General features: G+C 46.2%; 1 protein-coding gene across 4 annotated transcripts in view; it reads right to left on the bottom strand.

Annotated features, from left to right (window-relative positions):
* The window catches only part of EML1 (EMAP like 1), a 171,393-nt gene that overhangs the window by 122,703 nt on the left and 29,930 nt on the right, over positions 1-18,760 (bottom strand). For 3 of the 4 annotated variants that reach the window (XM_069465296.1, XM_069465294.1, XM_069465292.1), the window contains exon 1: positions 4,582-4,648. The exons of the other annotated variant lie outside the window; for it this stretch is intronic. In XM_069465296.1, the coding sequence (XP_069321397.1) occupies positions 4,582-4,648 (67 nt within the window). Of the gene's footprint in view, positions 1-4,581; positions 4,649-18,760 lie in introns of those variants that run through there. 4 annotated transcript variants of the gene reach the window in all.

Here is an 18,760-nt window from a genome sequence, read left to right as displayed (position 1 = left end):
TCAAAAAAAAAAAAGGTAATTAAAAGCAAGAAAAGAAAGGACTTAGTCATGATACATGTAAAACAGGCAAGAATTTTAGATGAAAATCAGAAATGTGATGTGACAAGCAAAGGAGCTAATATATTTTAGGCTACATCATTAAAAATACAGACTTTAGAATAAGTGGGGTGATGTAACCTGCTGTCGTCCACTCTGTTTAAAAACCGTATCTGGAATATCACATTCAGTTGTATCAAATTTTAAAAGGAATATAGACAAAAGGAAACAGGTATAGATGCAGCAAACCAGGATGATGAAGGGTCTAAAATTGTATCTTATGAGGAATTTTTTTAATGGTAAGGTTTAGCTAGAAGAAGACTTGAGAAAAGAGCTATCATGATTGTCTTCAAACATGCGATGACCTACTATATGGAAAAGAGATTAAACCTATTCTCTATGGACCCAAGGGGCAGCACTTAGGCTAAACTTTGACTGCTTATAGGAACTGACAATCTGAACTGTCCAGACAAGGAATGGATCGCATGGGGAGGTGGTGAGTTCCCAAGGAACTGCTCAAGCACAGGTTGAATAACCTGTCCAGCTCCCCAGCACGGCAGAGATTTCAAGCCCTGGAGGGGTAGGGCAGGAGAGCAGGGCCAGAGAGCTGCCCTCCCCACTTCGCCGAGGGCAGCTCCACATTTATCTGCTTTACACTGGAGTTCCTGGGTAAGCTTTACTCTGGAGAAAGAGCTCAGGGGCTTAAGAAAGTAAACCACAAGATGAAATTACCTGGCAAGTCCATTCAAACAAACACTGAGATTCTTACAACCTAGGACAACTGAGCAAGGACATGCACTCATTTTGGTGAGTTGTGATTGATGAAAGCACCTAAAGCAGTGGTCCCAATCTTTTTGGCACCATGGATCGTTTTCATGGAAGACAATTTTTCCACGGACTGGGGCAGGGGAGTGGTTTCGGGATAATTCAAGCACATTACACTTCTATTATTATTACATTGTAACATATAATGAAATAATTATACAACTCACCATAGCTTAGGGACCAATGCTGTAAAGGACTCACACAAAGGAAAGAGCTCCTACTTCTTTCCCTCTTTCATCCGTTTCCTTAATTTCTTATTCTTTTATCAGTAAAGTATAATAAAAAGAGCTTGATATTTAGACTTCAAGAAATTCAGGTTGGTTCCTCAAAATGTTAAATCCAGAGTTACCATATGACCCAGCAATTCTACTTCTAGGTATCTACTCAAAAGGAATGAAAGCATAAGTCCGCACAAAAATGCATAGACGAATGTTCATAGTAACATTATCCATGATAGTCAAAAAGTGAAAATAATCCAAATATCCCATCAAATGGTGAATGGATAAAGTGTGGTATATCCATACAATGGAATATTATTTGGCCATAAAAAGGAATGGCAAACTGACACATGTTACAACATGGATGAACTTTAAAACATTATGCTAAGTGAAAGAAGTCAGGGACAAAAGACCAAATATTGATTCCATTTATATGAAATGTCCAGAATCCATAGAGACAGAAAATAGATTAGTGGTTACCAGGGACTAGGGTGATAGGGGAGCAGGGAGTGATGAAAATGTTCTAAAATTAGATAGTGGTAGTACACGCACAATTCTGTGAATAGAATAAAAACACTTAATGATATGCTTTAAAAGGGCAAATTTTTATGATATGTGAATATAGCAATAAACTCTATCATTAACACAAAAAAAGTTTCAGACTTGTATCCAAGCCCTTACTAGTTGTGTGGCCTTATAAGTTCTCCAACTCTCTTTGAGCCTCAGTTTCCTGGTATGCTAAGGAAGAATGAATGTAATACTACCTACCTCACAGGGAGGCTTCCAAGAAAATATGGAGTATTTCTCAAATCATAAATAGGCTTATACAGGATAGCTATTGTCCACTTTTCAAACTATTACAGTTTTTCTTTTAGCATTCAAAGAAGTTTGTGATTTCTAGCTCACTTTACCAATTTTAAATACTTTGACGAAAAAATAATGCACACATTTTCAACTTAAATAGGAGAGCCAGTTCCTAAAAGATGAGAATGGACAGCCTTTTCAGGAGGCCAGACAGTGTCAGTTTTACATTTAGCATCCATTACAAACAAAGAGGAGAGATAACAAGGAAAAAAGTATGAGGACAGAAATTGAATTCATTAGAACACAGTTTTCTCTTTCTCCCTTCTCATTTATACATTATCTTCTATCTTATCTCACCAGAAGGACGTTAACTATGACAGTCATCCAAATAATAAGTATGGATTGTATTTTCTGAAGCTAATTAAATATGACTTTTTAGTTCCTGTCATTATTAAAAGCATGGGGTGTACTCAAAATATAAAGCTGTATGAGTTCATATATTATGCTGTTGTAGTCTTGCCATTGAAATGTAAATCTCTCATTAAAAAAGAAAAAAAAATTTCAATGTAGCTAATGAAATATCCAAATGTTTAATCTAGTTCTTGGTGAATGGTGTTTCTGTGATTCCCCTGCTTTAATTGAATCATCATAGTAATTAACTGAATTGTATTCATTTATATTTTCACTTAATGGAAGCCTCTTAAAATGAATCATTTCACATCAAAACATCTGTTGCCTAAGACATCACCAGTTAACATTCATTTCTGCCCTATAGGCTACTCTTGCTTTAAACATTATTCATAAGACAACCTAAAAAATACAGAGCTAAGAACTTTTGGAGAAAAGTAATTCAACAGTTATGGTTCCATTGTGTTTTGAAGGATCTTGTTTGATTTTAAAGTGGGTTTTCTTTAAACTGTTACCTCTACAATATTTAAGAGCTGGTTTTTACTTTCATCTAGATATCTTTATGCTGGCAATTAACAGGAAAAGGCAGAAAACCAAAACATTTATGAATAGATGTGTAGGTCAACTTCATGATTAAACTGCTATTTAGAAACAGTATGACCAGGCCCACAAACAACTGGTCAAATAAAAATATCCAGGCTCATTTTCATGTCCTAAATCAAGCTGTCAATGATATGTCCACAGAATAATTTTTAAAAGACTTTATGCCTGGAAGTCATTTAACATAATTTTAGCCACATGCCTTTCCAATTAACATACGAAGAATTCTACCATAAACATATAGAAAATTGTACCTTCCTTTTAGATCAAAAATATTAATTCAAATGTGATTGCTTATAAGTCAATTATGGAACCTATTCAAAAAATTAATTAAGGAATCTATTCAACCCATTGGAGGGCAAAACCATTCCCATGCCTCTTTAAAGTATTACAATGGCTACCAGAGTACCAAATACATTCTACCTGCATTCAACACCTTCTGAGGCTCAAAAACACAGGCGTTTTGCTCTTGGAAACCAGTGTTAAATTTAGAGTAAAAACTTTCTTTCATCCCACTGAGGAGGGCATTACTGTTCAGGAAGGCCCACAAGCGGTTCACATGAAAATTATAAGCTGCAAAAACTATCAGAGTATACATTCTGCCATGAAAAAGATGATAAATTTCACCAGAGAAAAATATCACTATACAGGATGAATCTACACACTCACTACTCTTTATTGCTGCATCGATAACTATTTACAAACAGGTGTCGAATAACTAGAAAAGTTCCCCTAAATCACAATTACAATCACAAAATAAATTGCTCCGGTTGTCAAGGGATATAGAATTCAAAATTATTCCGACTGCATTTAAGTAAATTCTATAAAATGCATTTTTTCCTTTAACAAACTTTTAGGGTCCTCTGATGAAGCCATAAATCTAACATGTAAAAAATGTGTGGTTAACTTTTGTGCATGAATTATCACACATCATGTTCTGATAAAATATGCAGTGTGCTGTGAAATCTTTTTCAACTCTGCTAGTGAGAGTAAAATCTTTCAAGCATGTAGGATTTTATATTATTTAAAAGATGCCACATTGGTGGATATTATATGTTTCCTTCCTGTAAAAACTGCAAAAAAAGAAAACAGTCCATTATCCCATAAACAAAACAACACTTTTAAGGCAGACTCACTTTGGCTTTCCGTCTAAAACGCTCTAGATTGCATGAAACTGCGATGATTTAATTAAAGTAGACCTGAATGGATTCTGGGGTCCATCCCCAACCTACACTGCGTGCATCCTCGTAGGAGGGTTTTGTTATTAAGTGATTTGCCTTCCGAGTTCTTCACCCAGTAATTTCCAAAGAGATGCGAGTTTGGAAGCAAAGCAGCAACACGTTCCCCTGCACGCGGAGGCTGCCCGGGCCTCCCCACCGGCCCCGCTCCCCACGCGCCCCCCGCCGGGTGCGCTCGCGCGGGTCTGGCGGCCGGCGGGGTCCGCGCGCCCACTGGCCGGGAGCCCGGGGCGGCGGCGGGGAGCGCCCGGCGGCCTGGGCGAGGCGCGGCCCCGCGGGCCCGCGGCCCGAGCACAATGCGCCCGCGGCGGCGGGAACCGCGCGCCCCTCGGAAGCAACTTTGCGCGGCCTCGCCCGCGGCCGCCGGGCCTCGGCCCCTCGGCTAGGTCCCCGCCGCCGCCCGCCGCCGCCGCCGCCGCCGCCCGCGGCCCTCACGCGCCGCCGCCCCTCACCGTTGCAGAACTGGAGCAGCGAGGACGTGTCGTACAGGCTGCTGTAGCTCGAGAAGCCGTCCTCCATGCTGAGGCCGCCGGGCCGCGCCCGCTCCCCGGCCCGGCTGCGCCGCCGCCGCTCACCCACACACTGAGCCGGAGCCCGAGCCGCGGCCGGCGCTGGCGCTGGGGCCGGCCCTGCTGTGGCTGCGGCTGCTGCCGGTTACCATGGCAACTGCGGGCCCGCCGCCGCCGCCGCCCGAGAGCCCAGCGCCCGCTCTGCCCGCGAGGGGGCGGCCTCGGCGGCGCGGGGGCCGGACCGGGGAGGGGGGACGTGGCGGGGCGGGGACGGCGCGGACCGCGGGGCGGGGGCCGGGCCTGCCCTCCAGACGCCCGCGCAGCGCGGGGCGGCCTTTTCCCGGCGGGGAGGGCCGGGCCGGCCGGCCTGGGATGCTGCAAGGCACCTCGGCCGCCCGCCCTCAGTCCCCTCGGCTGGGCCCCGCCTCCTCGCGCGGCCGCAGGGTGCGGGAGGTTGTGGGGGCTGCGGGCGGCCCTCCGGAGGGCGCCGCGCGGTGTGGGCGCGGGGACAAAGGGCGCGGCCGGGAGCGAGCGGGTGAGGGGCCCGCGACACCGGGGGACACTGAAGCCCGCCCACCCCCGCCGCGCCGTCCCCGCGCCTGCGGGAAGCTCCAGGACCAAACATGGACAATGTGCCAGCCCATCCCAGCTGTTTCCACCTCAGAGCAGCGCCACTTTGGGCCACATCCTACGAGGCGCGCCCCGCTTTCCACACGTTTTTCCGCTGTAGGAAGGCCCGGCCTCCAGCGAGAATTAGCACGGGGCTTGTAACCGCGCTCCTCTGCTCGCGGGCTGGGGACAGGTCATTCTGACATCAGGCCGGCAAGCCCGCGCGTTGTGGACGGACACTGAGCTAGAACGGCCAGTCTGTTTTATTTTCCCCCGAGGTTCAGCCCTGGCGTACAGATCTGTCACAGGCTCGTTAACTCGCTGCAAGCCTAAGGAAATCTGTATTTATTCCACCTCAGAAAGAAACCAAGAGTTAGGACAAAATAACATAGTAGAAATGCACAAATCCAAAAACAGTTCGTAACTTTTCCACCCCACACATATAAATGCTAGGTTAGGGGTAGTTTTACTACCACTGGTCCGAAGTAAATGAAGACGCTGCAAATGACGAATGAGGCATCAAGAAAGAATATACGAACTGGGTGATCCAACCCAGGAACGGGCTTGGTCCCCCTCAGCGTTTACACTCCTTGTTGCATGACAGTCATAATTCACTTGCATGCAAAACTCTGAAGTTGGAGGTACAAATTTGTGCAGGTTAAACATAGTAGGTGAAATAAGAACTGAATAAAAAGTTGCAGTTAGGAAAACTGGGGCTCACTGGAGCTCAGAGGCCTGTCTTTCCAGAAGCCCAGCTTACCCGTCGGATGTCTGCTCAGGGACAGGGCTCCTTCCATGTTTAGCACATGGGTCAGTGAGGACTGGTGTTACATGCTGCAGGCAGAAGGAAGAAGTTCAAGACCGTATCCCTGTCATAGCAGGATTGTTAACGGGTAAGTTACATTGTGGGTAGAGGCAAAAGGGCCACAGGTGCTGTTGGTTTGACTATGACCAGGTGGACAAAGGACAGCGGGGAACACAATGCTAGTGACCGTGGAGGAAGGATGGAGCAGAGCCTGTGGACAGGCCAGGACACGAAGGGATGGCTCATCCTGCAGACAAGTGGGACATAAGATTGGACGGGGGGAGAGGCAGCAGAGGAGCCTGCACCAGCCCCTGCAGGAGATGGAGGAACAGGGGGACGGTTCCTGCAGGCTGATGAGAGCCGTGTTAGGGTGCTGAACTCGTGTGTGAACTGGGCGGCAGCGGCCAGGGCCTGCTGCTGGAGCAGCCCAGGATGTATGCAGTGCTCAGAAATGAGGCACTGAGGGACAGTCCGAGGGAAGAGAGAGATGGGGCCTAGGGGGAAGTTGCTGTAGGACCATACAGCCAGAGAGACAGAAAGGTCAAGTGAGGACAGCAAAACCTCCAATTAGAAGTACCCTGTAGCAACTGGAGAGAAAGAATTGAGATTTGGGAGTTGCCGTCAAAGAGGCTGTAAATGAAGTCTCTAAAGAAAAGAATGGACAGTCAGTCAGGGGCTAGGGCAGAGCCTTGACAAGGGGGAGAGAAGGAGATTCCAAAGGGGCAGTCAGAGAGGCCAGAAAACCAGCAGAGGAGGTTGTCCCCATAGGCTAAGAGCACAGAAAGCCTCAAAGTGGGCATTTTCACAGGGTTCTCTGCAAAATGGGTCCAGGAGAATGAGGCTGGGCAAAGGCCTTGCATCTGGCAGCAGAGGGCTCCCAGGTGACCCGGAACACCTTGGTGAGGCAGTGGGTTGCTGGACATCAAAGGGAGAGAGCATGGAAATGACATGCCTGTTTGATAGCTTTGGCAGGGAAAGGAAATGAGGCCAAAGGTAGCGGGTCAGGTAAAGATGCAGGTGGGTCCTCTGCATCTCCAAGGCAAGAGGCAGGTGCTATGGGGAAGGGGCTTAACACTCAGGTGCATGTTTCGTCTTTGCCCTTCTCTGTTTTCTCCTTTCCCGTCTCCCCCCTTCTGTTCCAGTCATGCTCTCTCTAATCCACGTTGCATGTTGCAGTTTTATACTTTAGGATACCTCAGATGGTTGGCACAAAAAACTGAAGTGTGGCATTTTTGAACTTGAAAAGAAATAATCTGGATAAATGACCAGAAGATGGTTTTCTTTAAAAATGTTGTTAGTATTCCTGATTTTTAATGTTATATTCGGTGGCCACAACTCAGGTTAGAGAATAAAGAAAATTCAGAAGTGGGAAAGGAGAAATATGTTTAAAAGTTAAGCTGTGAAATTAAGCTGGAGATTTTCTTAGAAGATATTATTTCCACTGGAGCAATTACAAATAAGACAATTAAGAACTCAGTCCACTTGCTTTTGATATGATAAAGATCATTATCACCCTCTTAATCTAGAGTATTAAACAGCTCTGTTTTTCCCACAATGATAAAATCTTACTCTAAAAAAAAGCAAAATTTAGAATAATTACAAGGATATGCATGCTAAGTCAATTAAGTATAATCTACACAGCATTTAAAAAAAGATCTATGGAGAAAGTTCAAGAAAAATCTCTGAAAACTTAATTAATAATGTGTGATTTTGTGCCCAAACATATTAACAGACTGGTATTCCACATCATCTTGAGATAATTTATGGCGTGAGTCCAAAAAAATGTTGCCGTCGTACTAAATGATGTACACTCTCTAGGACAATATAACCATAGTGTTCAGTGGAATTAATAGCAGCATTTGTACAACGTGTGAAAAAGAGAAAGGAAAATGAGAGCTCTGTATCCTTTATTCATAGAGAAGCAATAAAAAAAATCACCCAGAAATGTGCAGCCTTGCGCATCTATTATTGAACTCAATACTCCTCCAAAAATAGTTACACGGTGCCAGGCACTATGCTTGGGGCTGGGAAGATAGCACGTAGAACACAGTGCTTCCCAAGCTGCAGGTGGCTGTGAAGTCAATTTAAAGAGTCACAATCAGCACTTTAAAAAATGAAATAGTAAATTCCACTTCTGAGACTCAAAAGAATTAAAAGCAGGGACTTGAGCAGACATTTGTACACCCACGTTCAAAGCAGTGTTATTCACAATAGTCAAAAGGTGGGAATAGCCGAGTGTCCATTGACAGATGAGTGGATAAACAAAATGTGGAATGTCCGTGTAATGGGATATTACTCCACCTTAACGAGAAAAACAGTCCTGACATATGCTACAACATGGACGAACCCTCAAGACATTGTGCTAAATGAAAGAAGCCAGTCCCCAAAAAGCCAATACTGTATGATTCCACTTATATGAGGTAGCTAGAGTAGTCAAATTCATAGAGACAGAAAGTACAATGGTGGTTGCCAGGGGCTGGGGGGAGGGAGGAAGGGAAAGTTAATGCTTAATGGATACAGGGTTTCAGTTTGGGATGGTGACAAAGTTCTGGAGATGGAAGGTGGTGATGGCAGCAGAACAATGTGACTGTCCTTAATGCCTCAGAACTGTACACTTAAAAATGGTTAAAATGGTAAATTTTATGTTTATATATATTTATTTATTTTATTTATTTATTTATTTATTTATTTTTAAGAGACAAGGTCTCACTCTGTTGCCCATGCTGGAGTACAGTGACATAATCATAGCTCACTGCATCCTTGAACTCCTGGGCTCAAGCGATCCTCCCACCTCAGTCCCAAGTGACTGGGACTACGGGCGTTTGCCACCGCATCTGGCTGTTATGTATATTTTACAATTTTAAAAATGAAATGGAGTGCAAAATATCAGAGTGCACTGAACATAGTAAGAACACGTATTTGTACTTAAAATACCTTTACTCGAGACGTACCTATGTGTGCTGAGTCACAATGTAAAACGTATTCCTCCCTGCAGGTCACAGTCACAGTCTAAGAAATGTTAGGACATGCAATAATCATACAAATAAACGTATAGGCCAGGCGCAGTGGCTCACACCTGTAATCCCAGTGCTTTGGGAGGCTGAGACAGGAGGATTGCTTGAGGCCAGGAGTTCCAGACCAGTCTGGGCAACATAGCAAGACACCAGCTCCACACAAAATGAGAAAACTTAGCCAGGTGTGGTAGCACACTCCAGTAGTCCCAGCCACTTGGGAGGTTGAGACAGAAGGATCCCTTGAGCCCAAGAGTTCAAGGCTGTAGTGAGCTAGGATCACACCACTGCACTCCAGCCTGGGTGACAAAACAGGAGCCTGTCTCCAAAAACAAGTATAATTACAAATTGTACGTTCTGTGGAACAAAGATGGAAGAATTTCAGATTATTCCAGCAGGTCTGAATTGAACCGAGGAGGAAAAGAAGCCACCAGAGCAGCAGGGGCAGAGCAAAGGGCCACCACAGTCAAACATGGCCTCCGAGGAACCCAGGGGATGGCTGGGCAGGAGAAGGGGCAGCCTGCTCATCTGGGGCCTTGGAGATCCTGCCAGGCGCTTCTGATTTTATTCTAAGAGCAAGAGAAGGTGACCTTCGGTTAGTGTTATGGGTTGAATTGTGTCCCTCCCCAAAATTTATATATTGAGGTCCTAACCCCCTAGTACCTCAGAGTGTGCCCTTATTTGGAGAGCGGGTCTTTTCAGAAGTAATCAAGTTAAAATGAGGTCATTGGGGTGGGCCTTGCTCCAGTATGACTGGTGTTCTTATAAGAAGGGGAAACTGGGACACAGACACGCAGAGGGAGATGAAGTGAAGACAGAGGGAGAAGGTGGCCGTCTGCAAGCCACGGAGAGAGCCCTCGGAAGGAACCAGCACTGCTGACACCTTCGTTTTGGACTTGCGGCCTCCAGAACTGTGAGACAATAGGTTTCTGTTGTTTCAGCCACCCCGTCTGAGGCACATGTCATGGGGTCCCCAGCAAACTAATACAGATAGTGCAAAATCTTAAAGTCAAGAATTGGTTATCCCACAGATTCAGTACACCATTCATTACTGATGTTAAAATATAAAATATAGCTTCTCATGATAAAATCATTACTTTATACAATGAGAGGTAATCACTGCTCCTAAGCATCGATAAGGGAGTGTTAACCGTTGTGACCTCTGAGCACCTACCGATGCAGCTGTCCTTTCAACAACATCCCTGACAAATGGTCACTCAGCCCCTCTCAGAGCTGAAGAGCTCCAATTATTAAAAAGATTGCTGTTTATTTTTATCCCTTACCAAAGTGCCCTTCATTGATCCTATTTTTGTCTGGTCAGTTTCATCTCCCTCGGTCCTGGTTCAGGCTTCTGTCTATTCCGAAATGTTGCAAGAGTAGCTTGTGTCCTGGCTTCCCCAGCTCTGCTCCATGACTCCTGGGTTAACTTGCCCAAGGAGGGTTAACTGATGTCCTTTCATTCTTTGTTGCCCACTGTACTAGGTGCAAAGATCTTGGCGTGGTCTCTAAGTCCATCTGTGTTCCTCCCACAAATGCCACCTTAGGCATGCAACACGCCCCTGCCCCACCACTCTCTCCGCAAGCTCCTCCTGAGGACTCTCAGACACGCCAGGCACTTGGGTGCTTCAGACCTTGGCCTTGCTGCTCCCCAGTGCTGAGTGCTCCCCTTCCCTTCCCGCCAGCGTGGAAGCTGCCCCATCAGCAGGACCTTGACCGGCCTCTGCAGTCCTGAGCGGGTCTGCCCTGACACCCATTTACAGATTCCCGTGTCAGTCTGCCTTGCCTTGTGGGAACTTGTGTGCATGTCTGTCTCCTGGGAGATTATATGCCCCTAACACTCATCATGCTTGACACGACGTTGAATGTAGTTGGCAGCGCTGAGTGAATGAATGAACATTCTAGATAAAGTCTGTTGCGCATTACACACGATAGACTTCCAAATGCTTGGAAGAGAGCGCTCATATTCTCCAGGGTAACATTCTCCATTTCCTCCCTGTCCATCATGTGACATAGTTTCCAGACCCCTTGTCTGCAGAGATGCCCATCCCAGCCAACCAGATCCTAGTATCCACCAGAACTGCACACAATAACCTCAGAGGACTCTGACCTGGGTGGCATTTCCCTTTAATAACTTGGATATTATGATTCTATTGATGCAACTGAAGCTTGTATTGATTTTTTTTTTTTTTTTTTTTTGAGCAGCCAGGATGGATACTGTTGGCCCATATTAAACTTCCAGTCAATTATAAACCTATCAGTCTTTTTCAAATGACTGCTGTTGGGTCTTCTCCATCCTGTACTGAGCTAGTTGATTTTTTTTCTTCATCTAAAGACAGAATTTATCTTTAGCTCTGTAAAATGCCAGTTTAATGGTTTTCATGCATCATTTTAGCCAACGAAAATCTCTTAAATTCTTAAATCTGTCATTGTGTCAGCAGTGAACGTGCCGTAATGAATCCTTCAATGTCGTCTTCATCCTTATAATTGATGAACACGTTAGCAGTGCAGAAGGGGGCAGAGCCCTGTGTAGAGCACTGGGGACACCCCCCCCCCCCGCCCCGCTGTGTCTCTGTTGATCTCTTTATCAATACTCTGGATATGTTTGTCCAACTAGAAACGAAATCATCCCGACTATTTGTTCATCCGGCCTATTTTCCTTGCACCGTGCACAGGATTTTGTGAAGGATCTTCTCCACCACTCTGTAACTCTGGGCTGGGAGCACCATGAAATGAGGAAATGAGGTTGGTTTGGCTCCTAGGAACCGCCGTTCCTTCCAAGTGTTTACGCACTAGCTCTTCAAAGATCTGTGAAAATTTTTGCTCAGAACCAATATTAATATCAAATGTGTCATCTGTATTTTCCAGAATCCAAATTTTTCTGATTTTTAGAAAATTATGACCTTTTTTCCCTTAGCAGTTTTCTGCAACTCCCATCTGGCGAAATTAGAGGTGGTTGGTTGAGGCCTGGAGAATGTATTCCTGGTAACTAAACAGTCTCTTGACATCTCTCGCCTTTCTTGGGCTTGTGACAATTCCTCCCAGGTGATATTTCTTTTATCCCTTCCAGTTTTAAGATGATTCTCCTTATTAGAGAAACAGAAACCACAGAGCAGAGTCCTAAACATGCAGACTGGCTTCCAGGGTTCTTCATGGCTCCCCCCGTTCTGGCTTATGCATCTTTGGCCCCCATCAACCCACTCTGCTTCTAATTTCCCAAACACTCCACTACTGTCTGCCCCTGGGGCTTTGCTTGTGAGATTCCTGCTGTTGGAAATGTCTTTCCACTAGTTCTGTGAGCTTCCTGGCCTTGCCCCTGGCTAGGAGCCTCACGTACAGAGGCAGATCTACAGCTCGTCTTTATAAAGGCGAGACATTCTTAGCCCGGTGAACCAGCTCCTGATTCCCTGTGTGTCACCTGGCCTGGATGGGTCGGATGCCGGAAAGGCCGCTGGCAGAGAAACAGCACCATGTGATAAAGGCGGCCTTATCAGGGGCCCCTCCAGCTGTGTCATCCTATCACAGAAATGCCAACACTGCAGAATCAGGAACTTTAGCGCCTCCCACAGATAACTTGTTAATAGTCCAAATGGATGTGACAACTGTTTATTATTTAAGAAACCCAGTAGGCTATTTCCTCAAAAGCATTCTCAATGATTTGCATCAATCAGAAGAATTTACGTATTTTGAAGTATCTGAAGTGAAAAGTTAAAAGCAATATTCGCTTGTTTTTCTCTTGTTAAAATGTCATTGCATTTAGGAAACTTGATATTGTAGGTTTTTCTGACTCGTTCAATAATGCAGTTACCACAGTAGGTTGCAAATGAACTTTCAGCTGTAGCATCTCCACCAAACAATGCCATTTTCAAGGCTTTTTGTTCGTTGGCTCTATCGTGTTGCCTTTAAGGTTTTATGGCAGTTCCTGGCATACCACAGACTAACCACAGAATAAATAAACTAATAGTAGAGCAGTCACTCATCCCAGTGGGCCTGGGACTGCCCGGGTTTATGCCTGTGTCCTGAGTGATCATGAATAGTCCCCGTTTGACTCTCTGAAGTATTCTGGTTTGGATGACAAATTAGATGGTCTCCCTAGCCAATAAGGAAAGATTTGGAATCTATCCATATTGTGCATTGAGGAAAGTTACCGAGATTCCTACAGGTATAGTTAAAATGCCATCCTAAGCTGCCTCACAGCATCAAAATTGCAAAAATAAAGAGAAGTTGCCAGAAATCTGGATTTTTCTTAGGAAAGTTAAGTAAAAGCTCCACCACTGTGGCTTGCCTGGTCCCCTCCCATCACCCCTTCGCGGGCTTTGCCTTCCTAGTGGTCCAGATGTAAAATAGACATTTGTGATTAACAAAGGGTCCAGGAACTCTGCTAAAGTTGGTGCCTGTGGATCCCAGCCTCCAGTCATGCCACGAGGCAAAGGTCCTCGGTGTCCTTTTGGAAACCACCTGGACAAGGAGGGGCTCCACCTCCCCTGCTCATGGGCTTGCCGGCTGCTGACCACTGGTGCACTCGTTGGCCCACGCTGAGTGCCCACTCTGTGCCTGGAGCAGGGGACACAGGGGGAACGCACCACCCTGCCCCCGAGGGCCTCACAGCCAAGAAGGGAGCAAATAGGCACCAGGTCACAGGAACTCAGAGGAGGAACATGCTGTCCCCGTGAGCGTTGGCTCCAGTCCATGCTCCAAGCCTAGCTAGGGCTGCCTCAGTTTTGCATAGAAGGAAACGTCCTTGCACCAGAGGGGCAGACCCAAGGTCACATGGCTGGCAGACCTGGGGAAGCCATGAATGTCCCTGAAATCCAGTCCTGTCCGGCCCAAATCCCCACTTTCTGCTCTGAACTGCCACCTGTTCAACTGCAGTGGTACAAACTGACAATCTAGTTGGGGACAGGCGGGAATAACAGTACCTCAGATAGGGAGGGTCTCGGGCCTCATCTTGCAGGGTGCAGACCCGGGCTCAACTGCCTGTTCCCCATGAGGCATGTTCAAGTATTTGCTGCTTGGGTTTGGGGCCAATAAACGCATGAGGATTACTGAACCCCCAGTGGCTGGGGCAGATGGGGAAGGAATCCGGGGGTTCTGGGGGCCTAGCTCTGGCCTTGGTGGACCCAGGAGAGGAGATGAGTGGAGATGAGGAGGGAAAGGCATCCAGGAAACAAGCTAGAAATGTGTGCTCAGGGTGTCTGGGAACTGGTGAGCCACCAGCTCTGTTAAAGTCAAGGGTAGGATGAACAGGTCAGACTGGATGAGCCAGGAGGGCCTTGGATCCACACTGAGGGGCTGGGCTGGATCCATGGGCCACGGGAGCCCCTGAGAAGCCATGCCATTAGGGCTGTGCTTCAGGTGGACTGACGGGATATGCACATAGCTGGACCAGGAGCAGGAGCCACAAAGACGAGGAAGTGGGACTCGTCTCAGGTGAGGTGGTGGGAGCCTGGCCGGGGCTGGGGGTGTTCTCCCAGCCCCTGGGTGTGGAGCTGGTGGCTCAGACCAGGCTGCTAATGCGGAAGCAGCAGAGGGAGGATCTGGGTCCAAGAGGGGAAGAGTGGTGGGTGGCATAGGGTGTCCGGAAGAGAGATGATCGCAGGGAAAAGGCAGGGCTTTGGCAGTGAGTATGCCTGGGGGCAGTGCCTAGGGCAGAGGTGGGCAGGACACAGGTGGCTGGAAGAGGAGAGAAGAGCTGGAAAAACCACCTTGGGGGACATGATTGGGGGCTTCGTCAGGATGGGAAGAGCCCAGCACGCTGGCTGGGAGGAGGAAAGAGTCAGAGGAAAGGAAGTGGGGAACGATTCAAGGAGCAGGGAGACGGCTGATGGGACAGACGTCCAGGACGCAGCAGGACCCCGCACGGTCAGGTGGTGGGCAGGTGGCCTGGAAGGAAGGAGAGATGCCTCATCCTGGGAGAGGATGAGATGGATGAAAAGCCACAGAAAATGTGAGGTTTCAGTCATTCATTCAACAAATCGTCAATTAACGGTGAGGGTATGTTCTGAGGACTGTGTCGTTAGGCGATGTCATCACTGTGTGAACATCACAGAGTGGACTTGCATGAACCTAGACAGTACAGCCTGCGACACACTGGGCCGTAGGGTACAGCCTACTGCTCCATGGCTACAAGCCTGGAGCGTGTTGCTCCACTACAGCGTGTTGCTGTACTGAATCCCATAGGCAATTGTAACACAATGGTAAGTATTTGTGTATCTAAACATCTGAACGCAGAAAAGGTATGGTACAAATATGGTATTATTAATATAATCTCATGGGACCACCATCGTATGTGTAGTCCCTTGCTGACCCGAATGTTGCTATGCAGCACATAACGACATATTTGTTGGCAACATAATCCTCACTGAGGAGAAGCTCTATTGGTGGCCTTCCAGGGAAAGGCAGTGGATGCCTCCACATCCTGTTGGAACTCCTTGTACCCACGGGACAAAGAGGATGGAAGAGGAAACAGCCTCGACACACCTTTGCAAACTGGGGAACAGGTAAAGGAGAGGTACAGTCTCATACGCCCCAGACAGGCTGAACTCAAAACCCAGCAAGTTTGGGGCAGCCAAGAAGCAGCCCACTTCCCACCACAGAACCCCCAGGGGTTTAGGAATGGACGGGACCGGCCAGCTCTGGAAGTGGGGGCACAGGAGGGCTGCTTAAGAAGCTGCCGTGGACTGAATTGGCCCTCTCCAAATTTGTACATCGAAGCCCCAAGCCCTAATGTGATGTATCTGGAGACAGGACCTTCAGGAGGTAATTAAGGTTAAATGAGGTCTTAAGGGTGGGGCCCTGATCTGATAGGATTGGTGGCCTTATGAGGGAGCCCCTGCCTCGTGAGAACACAGCAAGACGGCAGTCTGCAGGCTAAGAAGGGAGCCTTCACCAGGAGCCGACCACGCTGGCCCCTGGTCGGACTCCCAGCCTCCAGAGCTGTGAGAAGTAAATTTCTGTTGTTTAAGCCACACGGGCCATGGTATTTGCTATGGCAGCCAGAGGCAACTGAGACAGAAGCAGATGGATCCCTCCTTCCATCTCTGGAAGTTTAATTTCTGAAATGGGTGAACCAAGGCGTTCTCTGCACAAAAGGATACCAGGGGACCATCCTGAAGGTGGCAAAGAAATGACAGCCTAATGCTGAGTGATGGGACCATGCCGCAGCCCCTTCCCCACCCTCAGCTCCTGGATGCTGGCAGCCGGGCGCTGCTCTCAGGAAAGGGTACGGAAGTGCCTTCCGCAGGGAACATGACAAACTCTGGGAGAAAGACCTTGAGCTTGCTCTGCCCAGGAATCACGGTGACGTCCTGTTGACGAGTCTCATCTGTGGACTCAGAGCTTCCAGGCAGCTTTTGAATGTCCCCCTGTAAGATTGGCACAGACAGCCAAGAATCTCTAAACATTTGAGAAAAAATGAACAAAAAAGGGGGAGAGTATGAGGAAAGAGACAACACAAAGAACAGCAGGAAATAAAACTCCCGATGACATCCTTAGGAGCTGCCGTTATTACAGCCACGGAACAAGGAAAAGGTATATTTATAAACCTAGATGATAAAAAAGAGGTTTTGGCAATTAAAAGTGTGGCAGTAGAAACAAAATCCCCATAGAAGTGGCTAAAGATAGAGCTGAAGAAATTACACAGAAGCATAGAACAAAAGAGACAAAGCAATGCAGAACATGGGAGGGAAAATGTGATGATCATATTGGGAAGTTCAGCATCCAAGTAACAGGAGTCTCAGAAAGACAAAACGAAGAAAATAGGAGGGAAATCATCAAAGAAATAACTCAAGAAAATTTCCCAAAGTGAGGAAACACAAATTTCTAGGTTGAAGGAGTCTACTGAGTGCTCTGCACAGTGGCAGGCAGGGGGCTACCACCACACATTGTATCTACTAAATGTTTTAGAACATAGGAGACAAGGATAACATGCAAAAAGCTTCCAGAGAGAAACAACAGGTCTCAGAGAAAGGAATAAGAATTAGAACGGCATTGAATTTCTAAACAGCCATGATAGGAATTAGAAGACAACAGAAAAATGCAAAACGTCGACTTTTGAGAGAAAATGATTTTCAACCTATAGTGGCACATCCAGACACACCATCAAATCAAGTGTGCACATGGAACAAAGACATGTTCAGTCTCACGAGATCTCAGAAACATAGCTCCCTTGTGCCTTCCTTTCTCAGGCAGCTGTTGCAGGATGTGGTCCACCAAAATGAGGGCATTGCCAACAAAGAAGATGACATGGGATCCAGGAAACAAGGAATCAGCACAGGAGAGCGGCGAAAGGAATCCCCAGGGAAACAGATGGGACAGTAAAGGTCGTGCTAACAGGCAGCCAGTCCAGATTGCAGCCAGAAAACATTGCTCTGGAGAAATGCCACCGGGAAGATGAAATGGGAAACTATTGGAAGGAGGTTTACATCCAGGGCAGAGGAGTTGGGGATGGTGAAAGTGAGTGGTATTAATACATGGAAAACAGAAGACAGGTATTTACTCCAGGAAAAACAAAAACGTGTATAAGAAAGGAAATTCAATCATACGTGGCTTAACCTTGAACAGTGTTTCATAGTCACAGTAATATAAGCACATATGAATGAAATTTTAAAGTTCTGATATGAGCATATGGGGAAGGTGAGGAACGGTGTGCAGCCACAAGTGAGTGTGGAGTGCGAGGCGTCGACAGCTGGCTCTGCATCTTCCAGGTGAGACGGTAACAGGCAACAAGCAAAAAGTGGCGTATACGCATGTTATTTCAAAGGCAAGGATGACAGCTGCTTCTGGAAGATGCGAAGATGGTAAGCATGTCATGGGAAATGAGGAAAGGTCACTGCTATTAATAATTTTTTGTCTTAAGCCTTGTAGAACTATTTGATTTTTTAAAATATGTACAGTATGTGACTTTGATAAATTTAAATTAAGTTTAAAAATCATACACACATTTCAATCTAACTTCCTGAGCTTCCATTTGTTTATTTGTGTTTCTGTTTGTTCATTTGTCCATTCGTTCACTCAATCACATTTGCTATGAACTTTCTCCCGAAGGTTGGCTGCTGAGCCAGAGGCAGAGGGATGAAGTCTCAGTTCCTGCCCCAAAAGGACCTTCCCTTTTAGTAAGAAAAACTTCAAGGAGGTTAAAGATCTATGTGCCTTTTTACTTTGTTTTGCATAGCAGTTGGGTTTCCGAAGGACTCTAAATTCTACATTTGCAAATCAATTGATGTCTTAGGACGATGTGTGGCTGAAGTTTATGATTTAAAGGGATCCTATGATAAACCTTTCAGAAAAAGAAATTCCTGCACAATATATCAATGTGTAAACTCCTATCTTCTTATGTGGCCACTCTGATAAGAAATCAATGTGGCCCCAGCAGTAGCTCGAGAATAAATTTATGGGCAACATATCACCATTGGAGAAGAGGGAGATCACTTAGGACCAATATTGCTAATGACAACAAATTAGAATTCATTTATATGCTGTATACTGAGACATGGCCCTTAATCACAAAATGTGCATCTTACTGATGTCCTGTAGTGATTAAAAACTAACCATAGACAATAAACGTGATAGTAAAAATGTTCAGCTGTACAACATAGGGAGTCCACACTAATTAATTTCACAGGTTTTTGTATTTCCTCCATTTATAACAGATATAATCGCTTCCTTTCAGCTTCGTCTGTAAGGGCTCCAAGGAGAGCTT

The sequence above is a fragment of the Eulemur rufifrons genome, chromosome 2 (assembly GCF_041146395.1).
Source record: "Eulemur rufifrons isolate Redbay chromosome 2, OSU_ERuf_1, whole genome shotgun sequence".
NCBI classification, from domain to species: Eukaryota; Metazoa; Chordata; class Mammalia; order Primates; family Lemuridae; genus Eulemur; species Eulemur rufifrons.
Note: the sequence above shows the minus strand (reverse complement) of the source record. Positions and strands in the feature narration are given on the sequence as shown.